Source organism: Anabrus simplex, chromosome 1 (assembly GCF_040414725.1).
Source record: "Anabrus simplex isolate iqAnaSimp1 chromosome 1, ASM4041472v1, whole genome shotgun sequence".
Lineage (NCBI taxonomy): Eukaryota > Metazoa > Arthropoda > Insecta > Orthoptera > Tettigoniidae > Anabrus > Anabrus simplex.
In genome coordinates this window covers 1,498,866,263-1,498,884,594 of record NC_090265.1, presented here as the reverse complement: position 1 = coordinate 1,498,884,594, position 18,332 = coordinate 1,498,866,263, and the positions used below count along the sequence as shown (strand labels likewise).

Below are 18,332 nucleotides of genomic sequence, written 5' to 3'. Positions count from 1 at the left end.
GACAAAATTAATGTGTAAAAAAAAAAAAAAAAAAAAAAAAAGTCTTAATGTGATAATTATAACGTTTTGTGTGTGCTATATTATTTTTCTTGTTTGTTTAGCTACAGAAGAGGCATAAATTGACATTCTACACTGTTAATTATGTTTTAACTTACTTTAACAGCATCCAGAGGGAATTAAGAAAAAAGGCGTATGTCCGTTATCACGGTTCTCCCACAAAAATATAGATTGTAATATATGAATATGAATTTATTTCACATCTACATAATTATATGTTATGCAGAATAAATATGTATAACACATTTACAATTCTACTGCATTTGTACAATGAGCAATTGGCATAAGTGTGCAGTCAGTTACTTGTTTTTAGCTTATACTGTAAAATTAACAAAATGGACATAAGCCATTTTGCTTATCTGCTGGTGAAGTTGTTACATAATGTTTTTCATTGTTGCAGTCCTTCCTGTTTCTAATATTCTAAAGATTTCTGCAATTACATTAGTATAATAATGTTTTACATAATTATGGTCATTTTTCCCTGCATTCATTCTAAATTTATTCCCGAAATATGTAATTCTGTAGAGAGAAATACATTTATTTATTCATTCATTCATTTACTTATAATGGTTCAAGGTGTGGGTTACTGAAATCATGCCCTAGTTCGAAAACAATGGGCAATGATGAGTGGCCTAGTAAGAGGTCCTGAGAGTCGGGATACCGGTTGCTATGGAATGGGAGAGAGCATCTCGGACATATTCTGAGTCATGGCCCTCTTTGTGCTCAGACGGCTAGGACTATACAATCCACTGTGGTCCCTAACCTGCTAGAGGAGAGATCCTGACTTGGATTATGTGCAAGTAGGGTAGCATCCTGCTTCACGAATTAACCAAGCTCAGAACATTTTAAGGAAGCCTTGGACCTATGGGAGTAACGGAGGCCCACTCCCATTTGACAGGCGAGGGACTCCTTGGAAACAACTTGGTGAACAAAATGGAATTGGGTGGGGAGCTATCAATATTAATGGGGCTTATGGAAGAAAGAAAGTAGAACTGGCTGAGTCAGCAAAGAGGGTGCATCTGAATGTGCTAGGAGTAAGTGATATTCGGGTAAGGGGATATAATGAGGAAGAGATAGGAGATTATAAAGTGTACTTGACGGGTGTTAGAAAGGGAAGGGCAGAGTCTGGGGTAGGGTTGTTTATCAGGAATACCATTGCACGCAACATAGTTTCTATCAGGCATGTAAATGAGCGAATGATGTGTAGATTGTGCAGTTGGAGGAATTAGGGCGAGAATTGTCTCGGTGTATTCACCCTGTGAGGTTGCAGATGAGGACAAAGTTGACAAGTTTTATGAAGCATTGAGTGGCATGTCAATAGCAAAGATAGGATAGTGGTAATGGGCGATTTCAGTGCGAGAGTTGGAAATAGAACTGAAGGATATGAAAGGGTGATTGGTAAATGTGGGGAAGATATGGAAGCTAATGGGAATGGGAAGTGTTTGCTGGCCTTTTGTGCTAGTATGAGTTTAGCAGTTATGAATACAGTCTTCAAGCATAAGGCTATACACCATTACACAAGGGAGGCTAGGGGTACCAGATCCATAATATACTATATCTTAACCGACTTCGAATTCAGGAAGTCTATTAGGAAAGTACAAGTTTTCCGAGGATTTTTCTATGATACAGACTGCTATCTGATTGTAGTAAACTATCTCCAATCCTAGGATAGATAAAGTGAAATCTGTCTGCAAACTAATAAGAGTAGAAAATCTCCAGGATGAGGAAATTAGACAGAAGTACATGGATATGATTAGTGAGAAGTTTCGAACAGTAGACAGAAAGCAGGTTCAGGATATAGAAAGAGAATGGGTGGCATACAGGGATGCTGTAGTAGAAACACCAAGGGAATGCCTAGGAACAACTGTGTGTATAGTAATTGCCACGTAAGGCCATACACTAGAAAGTAAATTTCGCCGCCCGATTATCTTTTTTACTCTTTTTTGTAATGGCTAATCACTGTTGCCAACCTGCGTAGTTACATATTAAAATCACCAGACATAACACACAAGTATAAAGATTGAGAGTTTTCTACCTAATCAATACTTTATTATATAAGGTGTCTAAAATACTTCAATCACATTAAAACACAGTACCGGTTTCAACCTGTTAATTAGGTCATCGTCAGCTGCTGATGAACCTGCTTATTCAATGATGATTGTACATTGTAAAACATTACTTAGACTAAACATGAATGCCACATATTCCAATAAAATATAATGCTATAATGTTAAAATATAAAACAGGGTACAGCTCTTGAAGAACGTTACGTCCAGTAGTATATGGAGTCCTGTTCTTGTTTCATAGGTACTTACGCTCATCTTCAGTCCATTATTCTGCTGATAAACAAGCTTGTTTTTACTAAGCTTCTTGTTGAGATGTAAGTCGCTGTATATGAAGTATTGATCATAAAAGTAAGTGTGAGTGCTCCCCTCTTCATACACTCACCTAACCACTAGAACAGGGTGCGGAACTGCAAGGGAAGTGTTCTTCTCTGGAATTGAACATACCAAAATATGAATTCCTAGTATAAAGAACCTTCAGTAGCATCCCATGGTGAAATACATATATTATACACTTAAGAAAATGGAAAAGGCATTGGTAGTTTATGTTGATTTTCAAGATATGCAACGATGCCATGTAGTTATGTAAACGATCAAAGTTTCAGACTCATTGGATTGTTGCTACAGGCCTCCCCACGTGATTTGTCGCGGAGGAATCGACTCCAGTATACAGACTTTGGTGTAGCGTAGTTGACTTGCAGTCTGTGCAGTGAAGTGTTCCCTGTCAAACATGCCTCGACGACAGAGAAGAGCACGCTATCAACAACTGTCGCCGTTTGAGAGGGCTCGAATAATTGGGCTGTGTGAGGTGTAACGAGATCTTTTTCTCTTATCTGATGATATTTTCTCCCCTCCGATTTGGTGCTCCTTATACTACGCGGCGATACGAACTGTCTGCTTGCCAACATGTCTTACTACTGCTGAGACTGGAGCCTCTCCTTGCGCATCCACCGTGATGTCATCGGCCTCTAGTAAGTTCTAGATAGCGCTCCCCTGCCATATATATACTCCCCGTTTACTTCTTTCGCCGATCAGTTGTCATTCAACTTTGTAATAGGCAGTGGGAGCTGGATCTCTGGACACGGCTGGACCGTGTCAATTTTAACTTACTTCATACTTCAAAACTGACTGGGTGAGCAGATACCTTTTATTACTATCTCACTTTCATAAAAGGCCTTATTTTCTTGCCTTGTGCTTTGCCACAGGTGTGCATTTGAATTTTAGTCCCTTCAGGACTTAACATAGCCTTGGTGCACTTAACTTTGCAATTAAGACATTTTTATTTGGAAGGTGGTGGCCAAAGTGCTCTGGACTGGCAATATAATAGTGCTCCCTGAACTTCACGTGTGGTGTGGTGAACTTTGTTTCGCGTCATTTCGTGTTGGGGACTCGGCAGCCTGATTCCTGTTCGATTACCCATCCCTTTGTTGTTACTTCCTTATTTTTCTTTTCTTGCTTTTGTCCTTACTTCTTGCTTTCCTCCACCCCCCTTTCCCCTTTCCCTTGTTAGTACAACTTAATCAGATTGTATGAGAAACACTGGTATTTTCTGGTCTGCTAAAATTGTTGTATGTCTCTTGTTTACATTTCGAACTTTCTAGTAATTACCCCTTCCCAACGCGTGTGCTAATGCTTTGCAGGACAAGATGTTATGCTACCTGTTCGCTTGTTAGTCTATGGAATGTTTCGTACTACTTATAAGAGATTGATTATCTATTTTAAAATTTTTTCTAGGTGTGTCGAGGTTGTAAGTTTCATGTCCAAGTCTATTACAATAATAATAATAATAATAATAATAATAATAATAATAATAATAATAATAATAATAATAATAATAATAATAATAATAATAATAATAATAATAATAATAAGAAGAAGAAGAAGAAGAATTCGCGTGGTTCCTTTCACGATCTGTGTTTACCAAAGATAAGGGTGATACCAAGAGTAGGTCCTCCTTTATTGTATCTGTAAATATCTTGAGTCAAAAAAAAAAAAAAAAAAAAAAAAAAAGAATCTAACTGTAACTTCCATGGTTCCCTTTGTTCTCATTTTGATGTATGTTGATGATAGATGTTAATAGATATTAGATGCTTACACCAAAGATAATAGGAAGCAACTGTGTAATTCTGCTTTTTCTCGTACCTGGATGTATCTGCGATAGATATAATTGCTTGCATGATTTGCATTAAACCTCAAGAGGTTTTATTTATCCATTTTTATGTAAATACTTTGTCATCTCCTTTGAATTGTTACAATATATCTGTTATTGAAACCTGTTCTTTGGGCAGTTCTCTATATATGTTCCCTTCCTTATCGTATTCTTTCTGTACCTACCGCGGAATTCTCTTGGGTTATGGCCCGAAACTATTTGTACGATGCATCGCTAGTGTTTAGGGAACTGGTTTGCGCTGTTTGCGGAAACTTGAACTGAGCAGAATTCTTATACTACACGTTTCCCTGCGTTCTGCTGCTCGGTGCTCCATCAAGGTTGAGTCATTCGCTTCCTGCTTGTTGAAGTGCTGTTGTTTATCTTTCGCCAAGAATCGCTAGTACTTAACAATAACACTATTCTGTCGAACTCTGATTATTGAGACATAACTTATACCTGCCGACCGTCACATATGGTAGCAGATTCCTCTCTATTTTAAGTCCCCTTATTTCGTTTTTTTTCTATTATTCTTTGTATAATGGCTTGCTTTTCCGATAACTTCCCCCTAGGGGAAGACTCCTCTTTGCTACCTTCTCCGATACCGCAAAATTTATCTCTACCCGATCCCTCTGTACCCAATTTAATTTAGTTTTCTTCTTCCTCTTCTGTATACCCCCCTCCACTGATCATACTCCTGATTTATCATCTGATGATAGTAAACCTGCTTATTTACAACATCCTATGGCTCCCCCCCTCCCCCCTACTCTCATCCCCCTGTTCCTCCTATTACTTCTGTGGATAGTTCCTTAAATGTACTGATTATAAAACAATCATTACTTCAAGTCCCCCAATTATCAGCAACAGATCCTCGTAGTCTTACTATTTGGTTATTTTCAGTCCGGAAATTTTTGAATATTAAAGTAGCTTCTTTTCCTCAATTAATTGGTCTTCTTTCCACTAAGACCATTGTTTTTTTTTTCTACCTTTTGGCTTGACAATATGTCCAACTTTTCCAACTGGTATGAATTGAGGCACGCCGTACATAATTATTTTCTACCCTTGGAAGTACGATATAAATTAAGTACCAAATTTATCAGATGTCATCAGTTACCAAATGAACCTGCCCATGATTATCTTGATTCTATCATTACTTATAGTGATGTCTTAAATATTTCACATAACACTCCTGAATTTTCTATTATACAGTTTTATGCTGCTCCTTCATTTCGCATGCTTTTTAATGTCCTGGCTCCCCCTTTTTCTCTTTTGCAACTTTACAATTTAGCCCATCAACACACTATAAATTCTTTAGGTGATCGTTCGTTTTATGCATCTGTTCTTCCCCCAACTATTACTTCTACCTTTTCACATTCTTCTTTGCCCACACTTCCCGCCCCTACTGTTCGCCCTCGCATAACTTGTTCCCTTTGCAAACTGCCTGGTCACTTGGCTCGCCAATGCACTACTCAGCTTTTGGGAAACGCCTTCCACCCGTGTCGTTAGGCAGTAGACGTTCATGTGGGGAAAATCTGCCTCGTAATACTCACCCTACTTCTGTGACAGCATCTTCCCAATCCAGTCCGGATTTGGGCTCGTTTTTACCTCCTACTTGTCATGTTTTGGTAACTGCTAATAATTCTCCCTCTGTCGCTCTCCTTGACTCCGGGGCAGCTGTTTCCCTTATTAGTTTCCAATTTTATAAATCATTAACCCAACTTGATTCTCATCTGCATTATCTTCCATCCTCCACTCGCTGTCTTTCTGTTTCCAACCAACCTTTGAATATAATTGGTACTGTCTCCTTGCATATTAAAATGCAACACTTCTCTTGGCCTTTCTCTTTTCAGATTGCAAAGCACCTATCTTGCCCTATCATTTTGGGTTTTGATTTTTTTGCTTATACTGGTCTTCTTCTTGATTCGGCACATTCTAAAATTTCTTTTCCCTTTTCTGAGAAGTCTGTTCCATTAATAAGTACCCATGATTACCCTTCTATTTTACATTCCACTTTTCCTACTATTAACTCTACTCATTCTGATCAGATTCAAGCTTTGCTCACTGAATTTTCTGACGTCATCACTCCTAACTTAGGTACCGTCAAGGATTTTTTTGCTCATATCGATCTTACCGATTCCACTCCTGTTCGCTCTTCCCCTTATTTTCTAAGTCCGCCCCGGATGAAGGTTTTGAATCAGTTAATTCAAAAAATGTTGCAAGATAATACTATTATTCCGTCATCTTCGGATTATGTTTCTCCCGCTTTTGTAGTTGATAAGCCTGATGGTTCGGCGAGGTTTATTGTAGACTTTCGTAAGCTCAATGAGAAAATTGTTTATGATGCGTACCCTATGCCTAAATTAAACTCGGCATTTCAACATTTTTCTGGTTCAAATTTTTTTTCTATTTTCGACCTTAATTCTGCCTATAATCACCTTCTGTTGGACGACATTAGCTCTTGGTATACTGCATTTATTACTCCTAATGGCCTCTACCAATTAAAAAAAGTCCCCTTTGGTTTGAATTTAGGTTCCCAGCTCATGTATCGTTTTGTGGACTCCCTCTTCTCTGATATCAAGTACAAGTATCTTTTTCCTTTTATTGATGACATTTTGATTTTTTCACCTGATTTTGAATCTCATTTATCCCACGTTCGCGAAGTCCTTACTCGCCTTCGCAACGTCGGTTTAACTGTTAATCCCTCTAAAGTTTTAATAGCTCAAACTTCCATTAAATTTCTTGGACACAACTTTAAGTTCTGAAGGTATTTCCGTTGACCCTGAGCGAGTCTCTGCTATTAATAAAATTCCACGTCCCTCTAATTTAAAACACTTACGATCTTTGTTGGGAATGGTTGGGTTTTACGCCAAGTATATCCCTAATTTTTCTTCTATTGCGGAACCATTGAATGCTCTCAAACGCAAAGATGTTAAATTCCATTGGTCCTCTCATCAACAAAGGGCATTTAATCTCTTAAAAGCTAAATTATCTCATGCCCCTCTTCTACAGCTTTCCGACTTTAATGTCGCCTTTGAATTGTCCACCGATGCTTCTGATATTGCTATTGGCGCCGTCCTCCAACAAACCGTTAATGATTGTACACTCCCCATTGCATATTTTAGTTGCCTCTTATCTCCCGTAGAACGTAAATATTCCACCTACGAAAAAGAAGCTCTTGCTCTTATTCTTTCTATCGAACATTTCGCGGATTACCTCGACCATCGCGAATTCATTGTTAGTACCGATAACCAGGCTCTTTCTTGGCTTCTCCATAATGCCCCCAAAATTGGTCGCACGGGTCGCTGGTTACTCCGCTTATCACGTTTAAAGTTCTCTCTTAATTTCATTTCTGGGTACAATAATTCCGTCGCCGATGCCCTCTCTCGTTTATTTGTAGACCATCAGCTTCAAGTCTCCGAGCTCGATTCCCTCCCCGTCAACTCTGTCATTTCTGTTTCCTCGTTAACCAATTTTCCCCTTTCTTTCCAATCGTGTGTACAACATCAGCAGCTTGACCCTTATTGCCACCAAATTTCTCGTGAACTTGCCTCCCCAAATTATTCTGGTCCATTTCATCTTCAACAGCAACTTCTGATTTATTACCAAAATCTTCCCACGACTTCTTTTTGGATTCAACAGCTATTTGTTTCGCTCTGTTTCTTTCATCTGCGTACAAATCCCTGTTTGCCTTGGCCATTGTTTGGAATTATTTTTTATAAGCCTTTTTTTTACGTTTACAAGCTGCTCTCACTTCATCATTCCACCAAGATGTTCGCCTTTTCCCATCTTTACACACAGTTGTTCCTAGGCATTCCCTTGCTGTTTCTACTACAGCATCCCTGTATGCATCCCTGTATCCTGAACCTGTTTACTTTTTGAAACTTCTCACTAATCATATCTATGTACTTCTCTCTAATTTCCTCCTCCTGGTGATTTTCTACCCTTATTCGTTTGCAGACAGGTTTCACTTTCTCTACCCTAGACCTAGAGATACTTAGTTCACTACAGATCGGATAGTGGTCTGTATCATCAAAAATCCCCGGAAAACTCGTACATTCCTAACAGATTTCCTGAATTCGAAGTCGGTTAAGATATATTTTATTATGGATCTGGTACCCCTAGCCTCCCATGTGTAACAGTGAATAGCCTTATGCTTGAAGAATGTATTCATAACAGCTAAACCCATACTAGCACAAAAGGCCAGCAAACGCTTCCCATTCACTTTAGCTTCCATATCTTCTCCACATTTACCAATCACCCTTTCGTATCCTTCAAGTCTATTTCCAACTCTCGCATTGAAATTGCCCGTTAGTACTATTCTATCTTTGCTGTTGACCCTGACCACGATGTCACTGTATGCTTCGTAAAACTTGTCAACTTCATCCTCATCTGCACCTTCACATGGTGAATACACGGACACAGTTCTCGTCCTAATTCCTCCAACTACCAAATCTACCCACATCATTCGCTCATTTATGTGCCTAAAAGAAACTATGTTGCATGCAATGGTACTCCCGATATACAGCCCTACCCCATACTCTGCTCTTCCCTTTCTAACACCCGTCAAGTACACTTCATAATCTCCTATCTCTTCCTCGTTATCTCCCCTTACCCAAATATCACTTACTCCTAGCACATCTAGATGCATCCTCTTTGCTGACTCAGCCAGTTCTACTTTCTTTCTTCCATAAGCCCCATTAAGATTGATAGCTCCCCATCGAATTCCATTTCGTTCGCCAAGTTGTTTCCAAGGAGTTCCTCGTCTGTCAAATGGGAGTGGGACTCCATTACTCCCGTAGGTCCGAGGCTTGCTTAAAGTGTTCTGAGCTCGGTAAATTCATGAAGCAGGATGCTACCCTACTTACACATAGTCCAAGTGAGGATCTCTCCTCTAATGGGTTATGGACCACCGGTGGATTGTATAGTCCTAGCCGCCTGAGCACAAGGAGGGCCATGACTCAGAATATGTCTGAGATGCCCACACCCTTTCCATAGCAACTGGTATCCCAACTCTCAGGACCACTTACTAGGCCACTCAACCGTTGCCCATGGTTCACAAACTAGGACGTGACTACAGTACCCCACACCATGAACCATGGGCGTAGAATTCAAACCAATTCAAACAACACAATTGCAGCATGGGAACTTTCGCTTAAAATCAATAGGGGTTCGAACAAGGTTAATCGATTGGGTGTAATTGAATTCGATGCAGTTCAGCAATATTATCTCCATAATCCTTAATTCTTTGTTAGAAGGGCCGACTGATTGAGGTTAGATTTGAAATACAGTAGAAGTCCGCTATAGCGAGTACGACTTATAACGAGAACTCCTTTATAGCGACGACTTTTTCTGTCCCTTCAAAATTCCTATATTAAACTGTGTATCGTCCTTCGGTTACAGCGAGAACCCTATCGCTGGCGCGTCCGTTATTACGACCGATTAAGCGCGCCCGATTTTTTCCGTTACCGATATTTATGCACCCCAGCGATGACATTGCATGCGATCGATTACCTTCGGCATCGTTTCCTTGCTATGTGCACTAGCGATTTCTCTCGTCGACATTCGAAGGCGATGTCGGATTCGATTAGTAATATCCGTCACAGCTGTTCCGTAAAGAAAATTCGAAATGAAAGAGAACATATTTTCGTAATAAGTGCGTAAATAACGTGTCCGATAACGGTTGTTAACTCGTTAATAATTAGGGCTGACTAAACGACCGCTTAATTTTGAGGCTAAATACTGCAATTAAGTAAGAATGGGATATGGCAGAGTGCTTAATTGATTTCATACCTTACTTTGTATTTTGTCGCGTCTGGTTAAATTACGGAAAGGCCATTATGAAAATTTATAGCGAGAAAGGTATAATTTCTCTACCGGCACTTGAAGTGTGTTTTCATCATACGTTTAGTACGGTTAAGTTAGGATACGTAACGCTGTTTGAATAAGAAAACTGAAACGTTTGCAACAAAATGCGATCGATCATCTTCGGGACGGTATAGTTTTCTCACTTTGTGCATTTGCGAGCTCTCTCGTTGACATTCAAAGGCGATGTTGGAGTTGATTAGTAATACCCATCGACTGCTGTTCTCTAAAGAAAATTCGAAATGAAAAAGAGGATAACACGTTTCCGTAATAAATACGTAAATGACGTGGCCGATAGCAGTTGATAACTCGTAAAATTAAAGACTGAATAAACGATATCTTTATTTTAATGTTATATACGAAAATTACGTAAGAATGTCATACCGGTACACCTCAAGATATGGCAGTGTACATCACTGTTTTCAGAGGATATTTCATATCTTCTCGCGTCTAGTTACGGCTATTTCCATGTAAATTTTTCGCGAGGAGGTTATTTCTATACATGCGTTTCAAATACGGTATGTTTTCATGATACATATACGGTTAGGTAAGGTGACGCTGTTTGAAGAAGAAAGCTGAGGTGTTTGCTACAGAAATCTGTGGAGTGATACCGTATTTCTCCGATTCCAAGACTCAGAATCTCATGCGGAAACTCAAGGGTTGTTGCATTCGCGGTCTAACAGTAAGTTAATTAATACCACTGACAACTACCGCGGTATCCATGCTGCACGCGCACAGAACTCGTTGACAATAAACGACCGCCTCTTTACTATACATCGCTAGCCGCGACAACCGGTTGTACAGTGCCTGAGTGTTTCAAATCTGCAGAATGGCATCAAAACATGCGACCCTTCGAATTCTTAGAAAAGCCATGGCTACTCAGTGGCAGAGTTATAACGCGTCTATTGCACTTGACGCTTAGTAAAATTGCGGTTTATAGACAGCAGGAATATTTTCGTGACGGATAGTCGTATTGTAAAGATACGTGGAAAAGGCAAATTTTCAACGTGTTCTAGTCGATATTATGATGCCAAGTTTAAGTTGATGTTTATTAAACACTCGGAAATGTAGAATAATTGTGCAGCCGCAAGAAAATACGTCATAGGCCTAACTAAAGCCAATATTTAGCGTTAGCGTGAAGAAAAAAAATGAAGAAAAAAATGCGTACCGGTACTGTACAAAAAATGCATTCAGTGGTCCGCAACAAGGACGCTTTAAAGAAGTCGATGATGAAATTGTGAGGTATGTGCATGAAAAACGCAAGGGCGATTGGCCATACCGTGGCGCAGTAAACTCGTTCGTTGACCTTCAGCGTTCGCGATTAGGCCTATACATCGCTAGCCGTTGAATTTGGCCGCATCCTACAAGCGAGACGTGCGTGTAGCGGAAGCCGGTTATATCTGACGCTGCATAAAAGTATTTTTATAGGCATTTTTATAGACAGCAAGAATAATTTCCTGATGGTTCGTTGTATTGTAGAGACGCATTGAATAGGTATTGCCGGAAAATTTTCAACGAGTTATCTTCGGTATTATGATGCCAATGTTAAGGTCTTTAAACCAGCGGAAATAAAGAATAATTGTGCAGTCGCAGAAAATTGAAATACGGCGTGACGAAAGTCAATGTTCGGCGTCTAAAAATAGTCTAAAAATGCATAGGCTTGTATGATTTTACAAACTTCTTTTTGAGCCTGATTTAAATTTTTTGAAGGAAAATGTGGGGTTAATCTTGGATTCGGAGGAATACGGAACTGTATTTTTTTTCAGAATGAAATTAAACATACACTTTCACATAGTATCGGATTACGAAAAATAGCAAACAAGTAAGTCATAGTGTGGATATCATCTGCGGAAACGCAAGTTTTGAACAAACTGATTGACAATCCGTTGTAGCAAGTAAATTTTTCGCTGTTATGAATTCTCGCTATAACGGGCTTCTGCTGTACTTCACTTCGAGGCAAACTGCGTTAATTATTAATGTCGCTCATATCATGACTGCCTGCTTGCCATCTACAGAACCTGTCTACAACTATTTACACGTTATGATTGACCTCCAGCGCCATCTAAAATTTAGGATGGGAACTACCTGAAGCCAGCTAGAGATTGGAACCATAAGCCCCATTAAACTTTCACCCTGGTGGTCAAGCCACTATTGTATTTGTGTTGATAGTCTTCACTGCACAACCTTACTTCCTTGCTAAATGTAGCTACTTTTGTACATTTTTGTGTATTTGTCATTTAAGCTCAGCACTCATTGAGGGCCATCTAGGAAGTCTTGATGTGGGAAGCATAGTATATAAATAAAACTGGATTAACATAGGAAGAAAGAGAAATCAGAAAGATAATGATGAATGGTTAAGAGTAAGAGAGAGAGAGAGAGAGAGAGAGAGAGAGAGAGAGAGAGAGAGAGAGAGAGAGAATAATGAGAATAATAATAATAATAATAATAATAATAATAATGTTATTTGCTTTACGTCCCACTAACTACTATTTAAGGTCTTCGGAGATGCTGAGGTGCCGGAATTTAGTCCTGCAGGAGTTCTTTTATATGCCAGTAAATCTACCGACACGGGGCTGTTGTATTTGAGCACCTTCCAATACCACCGGACTGAGCCAGGATCGAACCTGCCAAGTTGGGGTTAGAAGGCCAGCGCCTTAACCGTCTGAGCCACTCAGCCCGGCGAGAGAGAGAGAGAGAGAGAGAGAGAGAGAGAGAGAGAGAAAGAGAGCGAGCATGCACATGCACAGATCTCCATGTCACTCTAACTTGCGAGTACTTGTATCTTCCCTATCTGAAGGTCACAAACTCATTAACTCTCCATCCCATTTAACTTCTCCGCAACAACTGATTTTTCACGTCGCCTATCAATATTAACATATCCTTCGTTAAATACCTTTGACCTTGGTGACTGTTCCTCTGTTAGACTTGTCTACCTACAGCTTTTTTTAAATTTTTATAACAGCTATCAAGTGCCTTTTTTCAAATGTGGATGTTGTTAACCTATTCATTGCTTTTTATACTGGCGTCCGATTCACTTCTGTTTACCTTTCATATTTCTAGAAATGGCGGAGCCATTTAACACCCTGACACTCCTTCCCAGCTTCCCTTTTCTCCTTTTGATGACTTAAATCTGCTCTCACTTAGCATTCCACTTTCTTTGCATCATATTTTAATTCAGGAACGCATTCCTATGACTCATCTCTCTCTAATGTTGCCATTGATGCTTTCACAGCCCGTACTTAGACATGCTACTGTATAGGCTTTTGGGCTTATGCCATGTCAAGAAAATAAGGTGAAACTCTTTACGTTTTGCAGAGAACTGTGCTCTGCATCCTCAGAAGAAATCTCGACTGTGCACGGGAAAGGCTTCTTAAACAATGACTCTTTGAATTTAGACGTTATAATAGAAGTGGAAATGGTACATTCATTCGCCACCAGATGGCTCCCCACACTAGACACTGCAGGTCCAGGATTATATGGCAAGCTGTGGAAATACGTAGAAATCCTAACAATTTCAACAGGGACACCGCCTGTCAATTAAGTAATACCTGGTTGCCAGGGTTTCAGGGTTTGGTCAGCTTCCACTTCGAATGCTAGCGTTCTGCCTCGTCCTGGGAGTCATCTGGTGGCGAATGAACGTACCATTTCCACTTCTATTATAACGTCTAAATTCAAAGAGTCATTGTTTAAGAAGCCTTTCCCGTGCACAGTCGAGATTTCTTCTGAGGACGCAGAGCACAGTTCTCTGCGAAACGTAAAGAATTTCACCTTATTTTCTTGACACGGCATAAGCCCAAAAGCCTATACAGTATCATCTCTCTCTCTAGTTTCCTCTACTTTGACTGATGAAGTCATATGTAACTGTTCGGTTGTCCGGCCCCGCGGTGTAGGGGGCAACGCATCCGCCTGTCACCCGGCGCCCCGGGTTTGATTCCCAGCCCGGCTCAGAGGTTTTAAATTGTAATGATTAATATCCCTGGCCTGGGGACTGGATGTTTGTGATATCCTTAATCTTCCTTTCCTCACACACAACATTCCACACTACCACCATTCCAATTACACGCAGGTTCATACAATATGGTGTCAGTAAGGGCAATAGATCCACATGGGTCGATGCCCCGAACAAATAGCGTTAAAAAAAACCTGTTCGATTCTTGAGTCTGCAAAACTAATTCAGGATAAAATGCATTTAGAAATTACCTGAGAAAAAGAATACAAACAACCAAACAAGTGGCTGCATGATTTTGGTGACATAGTTATCAGCTTGCATTTGGGATATAGTGTGTTCGAACCCCACTGTCAAGAGCTCTGAAGATGGTTTTCTGTGGTTTCCCATTTTCATACCAGGCTGTACGTTAATTACGGCAGGCCATTTCCTTCCCACTTGTAATTCTTTCATATCCTGTCGTCACCATAAGACCTGTCTGTGTTGGTGCAATACTGTATAACATATATATAAAACTATAGCAAATGACAATCGTGATATCTTGATCTTATAAATCTACTGTGTATATTCTTATTAAATCATCACTGACAAAAATAACTTGTAAATGCTTATTTCTTATTCCAGTTTGATGATAATGCCAAGATGTTATGTTTGACTATATATCACAATATTATAGAAGCTTGGATTTTATGATTCAAGGTGAAATATTATACATTAGAACTGTAGTATTGTGTCAGATTAGCAATTATTTTTATCTACAGTGTTTTTGCATAACTGCAACACTAATACCATGTAGTGGAGATGAGTGGTAGTAGAAGTTCTAATTGACATACTTTTACTTTTAAGGTAATCCACAAGGATTTTTCTTGCAAGTTTGACAAGTGGATGCCTGCTCTAACTGTGAGTGGCAGGCTTTGCGTCAAAGGCAAAGTAAAAGGAATGTAAGTAATTTCTGTTATAACTTCAAAGCTGTGATTAGTCTTTTATGAATAGTTATGAAGGTGTGGATGTTACCATATTTCCTTGTGCCTTATATGTACACCGTAGTGCTGAAGTTTGGTTCGTAATGTTACGGACTGCTCATTAGGACAGCGGGGTATCGATTTGTGATCTAAGAACATTAGCTTACTGGTATTGTCTTAAATAGAATGTGTTGTTCCCATTTCTACCATCAAGGTAACTTGCTCCAGTCTAGTCAGCTGCTCCCAGGTGTGCTCAGTTCGAACTATGAAAAATAATACCTTAAAAATATTTACACCCAGGATTTTGATGAGGAACATATAACTACAGTAATATGGACAACGTGAGGTCAACTAAAAGCTGTGCATAAAGCAAGGCGTCAGTTTAGAGGAACAATATGTTTATTAAAAATAAAGAAAATTAAAAAAATAGAAAAAATAATATCAAAGTGATCAGAATTATATGACTCGGATCGTTCTGTCAGCTTAATAGAGTCCATCTTGAGAATCAGAATACAGTACAAATTTACAAGAGTATGCCGATGACACACATACTTAACGTTGCAAAGGAAAATACTGGAATTTTATTACTTTAACACTTTGGCTAGCGTGCTCGCACCACACTCCTGGCTTAGTTTTTGTTAATTCTTTCGATTGTAGATGAGTATATTTCTCCTTTCCTGCACACTTGACATTGCTGTTGGGGTCCCTAACCTTAGGAAAAGACGTCTTAATGCGCGTAGGGGAGACAATGACTAATCTAACTGTACAATTTAAAACTACACTGAGTTGTAAAACATATTACTAATATATACACCTCAATCATGATCAACCTCATGAGCACAACATGCACCAGCCGGTACCATGCATTTAGCTGATACAAGAACAAGACAAGATTAAACAAATCCAAAAGGTGAACGGAAGCACTGGGCACATACCCCACACAAATAAAGACAAAGGCAAGAGACACTTACCTTGAGTACACTAGGAGTAGCCCTAGATACAGAAAAACAAAGCTGGTACGGTATTAATCTAATTAGGACTAGTTGAAAGAAAACCAACCAGATTGTAGGATCCAAAAATGAATTTAATGTAATAGAGAGACTGTGGAGCTCCTAGAGCGGGCCAGCCAGAGGCCGCGGAGCGGGTCACGTGATGCTAACGTCATGGCGCATGAAATTTGAATTTTAGCGGGAAATTTGAATTTTGGCAGGAAATTTGAATTTTGGTGTGAAATTTGATTTTGTAAACAAAGCCACGTGCTTTTTTGACAGCCATGTGCTTTTTGACAGCTGTCAGAGGCCATCTTTAAACAACAGAGCATCGCTAACTTCAGTGCTGTCATCTTGCGGCACTAAACCCCATAGTTGCCACCTTAGGCACGTGGTGGTGGAAAATTTGAAATTCCGCGTGCATTTTTGACAGCTGTCAGCGACCATCTTTAAACAACAGGAGATTGCAACTTCAGTGCTGGCAGGGGCTAAATCCACATTCCTGCAACCTTAGGCATGTAGTGGCGGGCAATTTGAAAAATTCCCCGTGCTTTTTGACAGCTGTCAGCCGCTATCTTTAACTACATGCACATGGCTTACTTGAGTGCTGCTATCTTGACGGAAGTAAACTTTATAGCGCAGACTTAATGGGACCTAGCCGCGCCGCAAGCAAGCAAGCAAGCTGCCCTTCTCAACTTACTACGATCATAACTATAAAGCAAGCTGCACTTCTCAACATACTTACCGAGCTACCCTTCTCAACATACTATTATCTTAGAGGACTTAGTTTTTAAACCAAGATGCTGTTAGAGATGCCGGCCACGGGCGATTGCACAAGATGGCGGCTATACATGAGCTCTTATGAGATGGCCTAGGGGGCGATTGTGCAAGATACATATTGACAAATTGAACAGGATTGGGGATAAAGTGATCCCTAGAAAACTCCTTTACTAAGGTTAATAGATGTAGATGTGGATGTTTATGTGGATACTGGTTGGATTACTTTTTGCTAGATTCTTAGTAAGTTCACAAAGCCATATAGGTAGAGGCTGAGCACTTATCTAGAGACTTATCTAGATGGTTGTGCCTCACATTGTCATATGCTTGTGATACATCTAACATCACTACTGTAAGGTTTCTACCTCCCACTTTTGCTTTCTTCAAACATCCATCAGTTGATGACACATTTAAATATGTTCCAGCTTTACTTACAAATTTCTTTGATTTTTGCTGAGTAAAATATATTGCCTTAATTTTGAATCGATCACCCTTTCTACAAGGCGACGAATAGCCAAACATATTGAGATAGGCCTCCAGTTCATTGGGTCATTTGGATCTCCTTTTCCCTTGTATATAAGAACAGTGCGTGCTTCTGTGAAAGCTTCTGGAAAAATATTCCATTTGAGCGTAATCTGCATCAAGGAGCCTCAGAACATTAAGCCGGTTTTAAAGTTCTTACTAATACTTGGTCAAGTCCAGGGGAAGTATCTGATCTTATGCTTCATAACAGTTGTTCAATAAATTCCTCAAAATTTGAACAGTAGTGTACCCTATTTTCATTCACAGAGAAGATTGAAACATAGGTTGATTTTTACTGCTATAAAATGACCTTTTTATACTTACCAATAAGTGCGATGACTGCAAGTAATTTCTGTATCATTGAGGAACATAGTATTACTTTGCTTGTGTATTTTCCTAAAAACTCTTTGAATTTTGGATGCTCCAATTTATGCAGGGGAAATATTTGCTCCCATCATTGCCGTGCATAGGTCTGAAGAAAATTGTTGTTCGTCACTGTTCTAAGTGGACTGGTAGAAATGCTGCATTGATATAGCTTTCTGTACTCGTGTCAGATGCATCATGATATTTCTATGTTGATCTATATGTTGGGATTTTTTTTTTTTTTTTTCCACATTTGATCTGAAAAATAATGAAATTGACTTAAATTACGGTGTTCCTATACCTGAAATTTCCATAGTTGGGCTAATTGGCAATAATGCTTAGTATATATGATGGATTTGTTTCGTAAAGAAAGAAAAAAAAGAAACAATTAGAGATGATGTTTCCAGAAGTATAACATTTTGAAATAGGAACAAGGGAATGTGTAATTTACATGGAAATATGTACTCCTAAATTTTTCAGTTTTAATTTGACATGAAACAATATCTGAGTAGAGTAGAGGAGAGATCCTTTCTTTACATTTGCCAGGGAGCCACCAAGCTGCCCCTAATAGTATTCTTGCTTCTATACAAAAATTAAAACCGAGGCACTATAAATCTCAGATTTGTGAACTTCTTCTTCTTCTTC

At 39.3% G+C, this 18,332-nt stretch overlaps 1 protein-coding gene across 1 annotated transcript in view; it reads left to right on the top strand.

Annotated features, from left to right (window-relative positions):
• Positions 1-18,332, top strand: part of LOC136861351 (uncharacterized) — a 266,754-nt gene that overhangs the window by 154,097 nt on the left and 94,325 nt on the right. Inside the window, exon 4 of the mRNA XM_068226128.1 lies at positions 14,921-15,015. Coding sequence (XP_068082229.1) covers positions 14,921-15,015 — 95 coding nt within the window. The remainder of the gene's footprint in view (positions 1-14,920; positions 15,016-18,332) is intronic.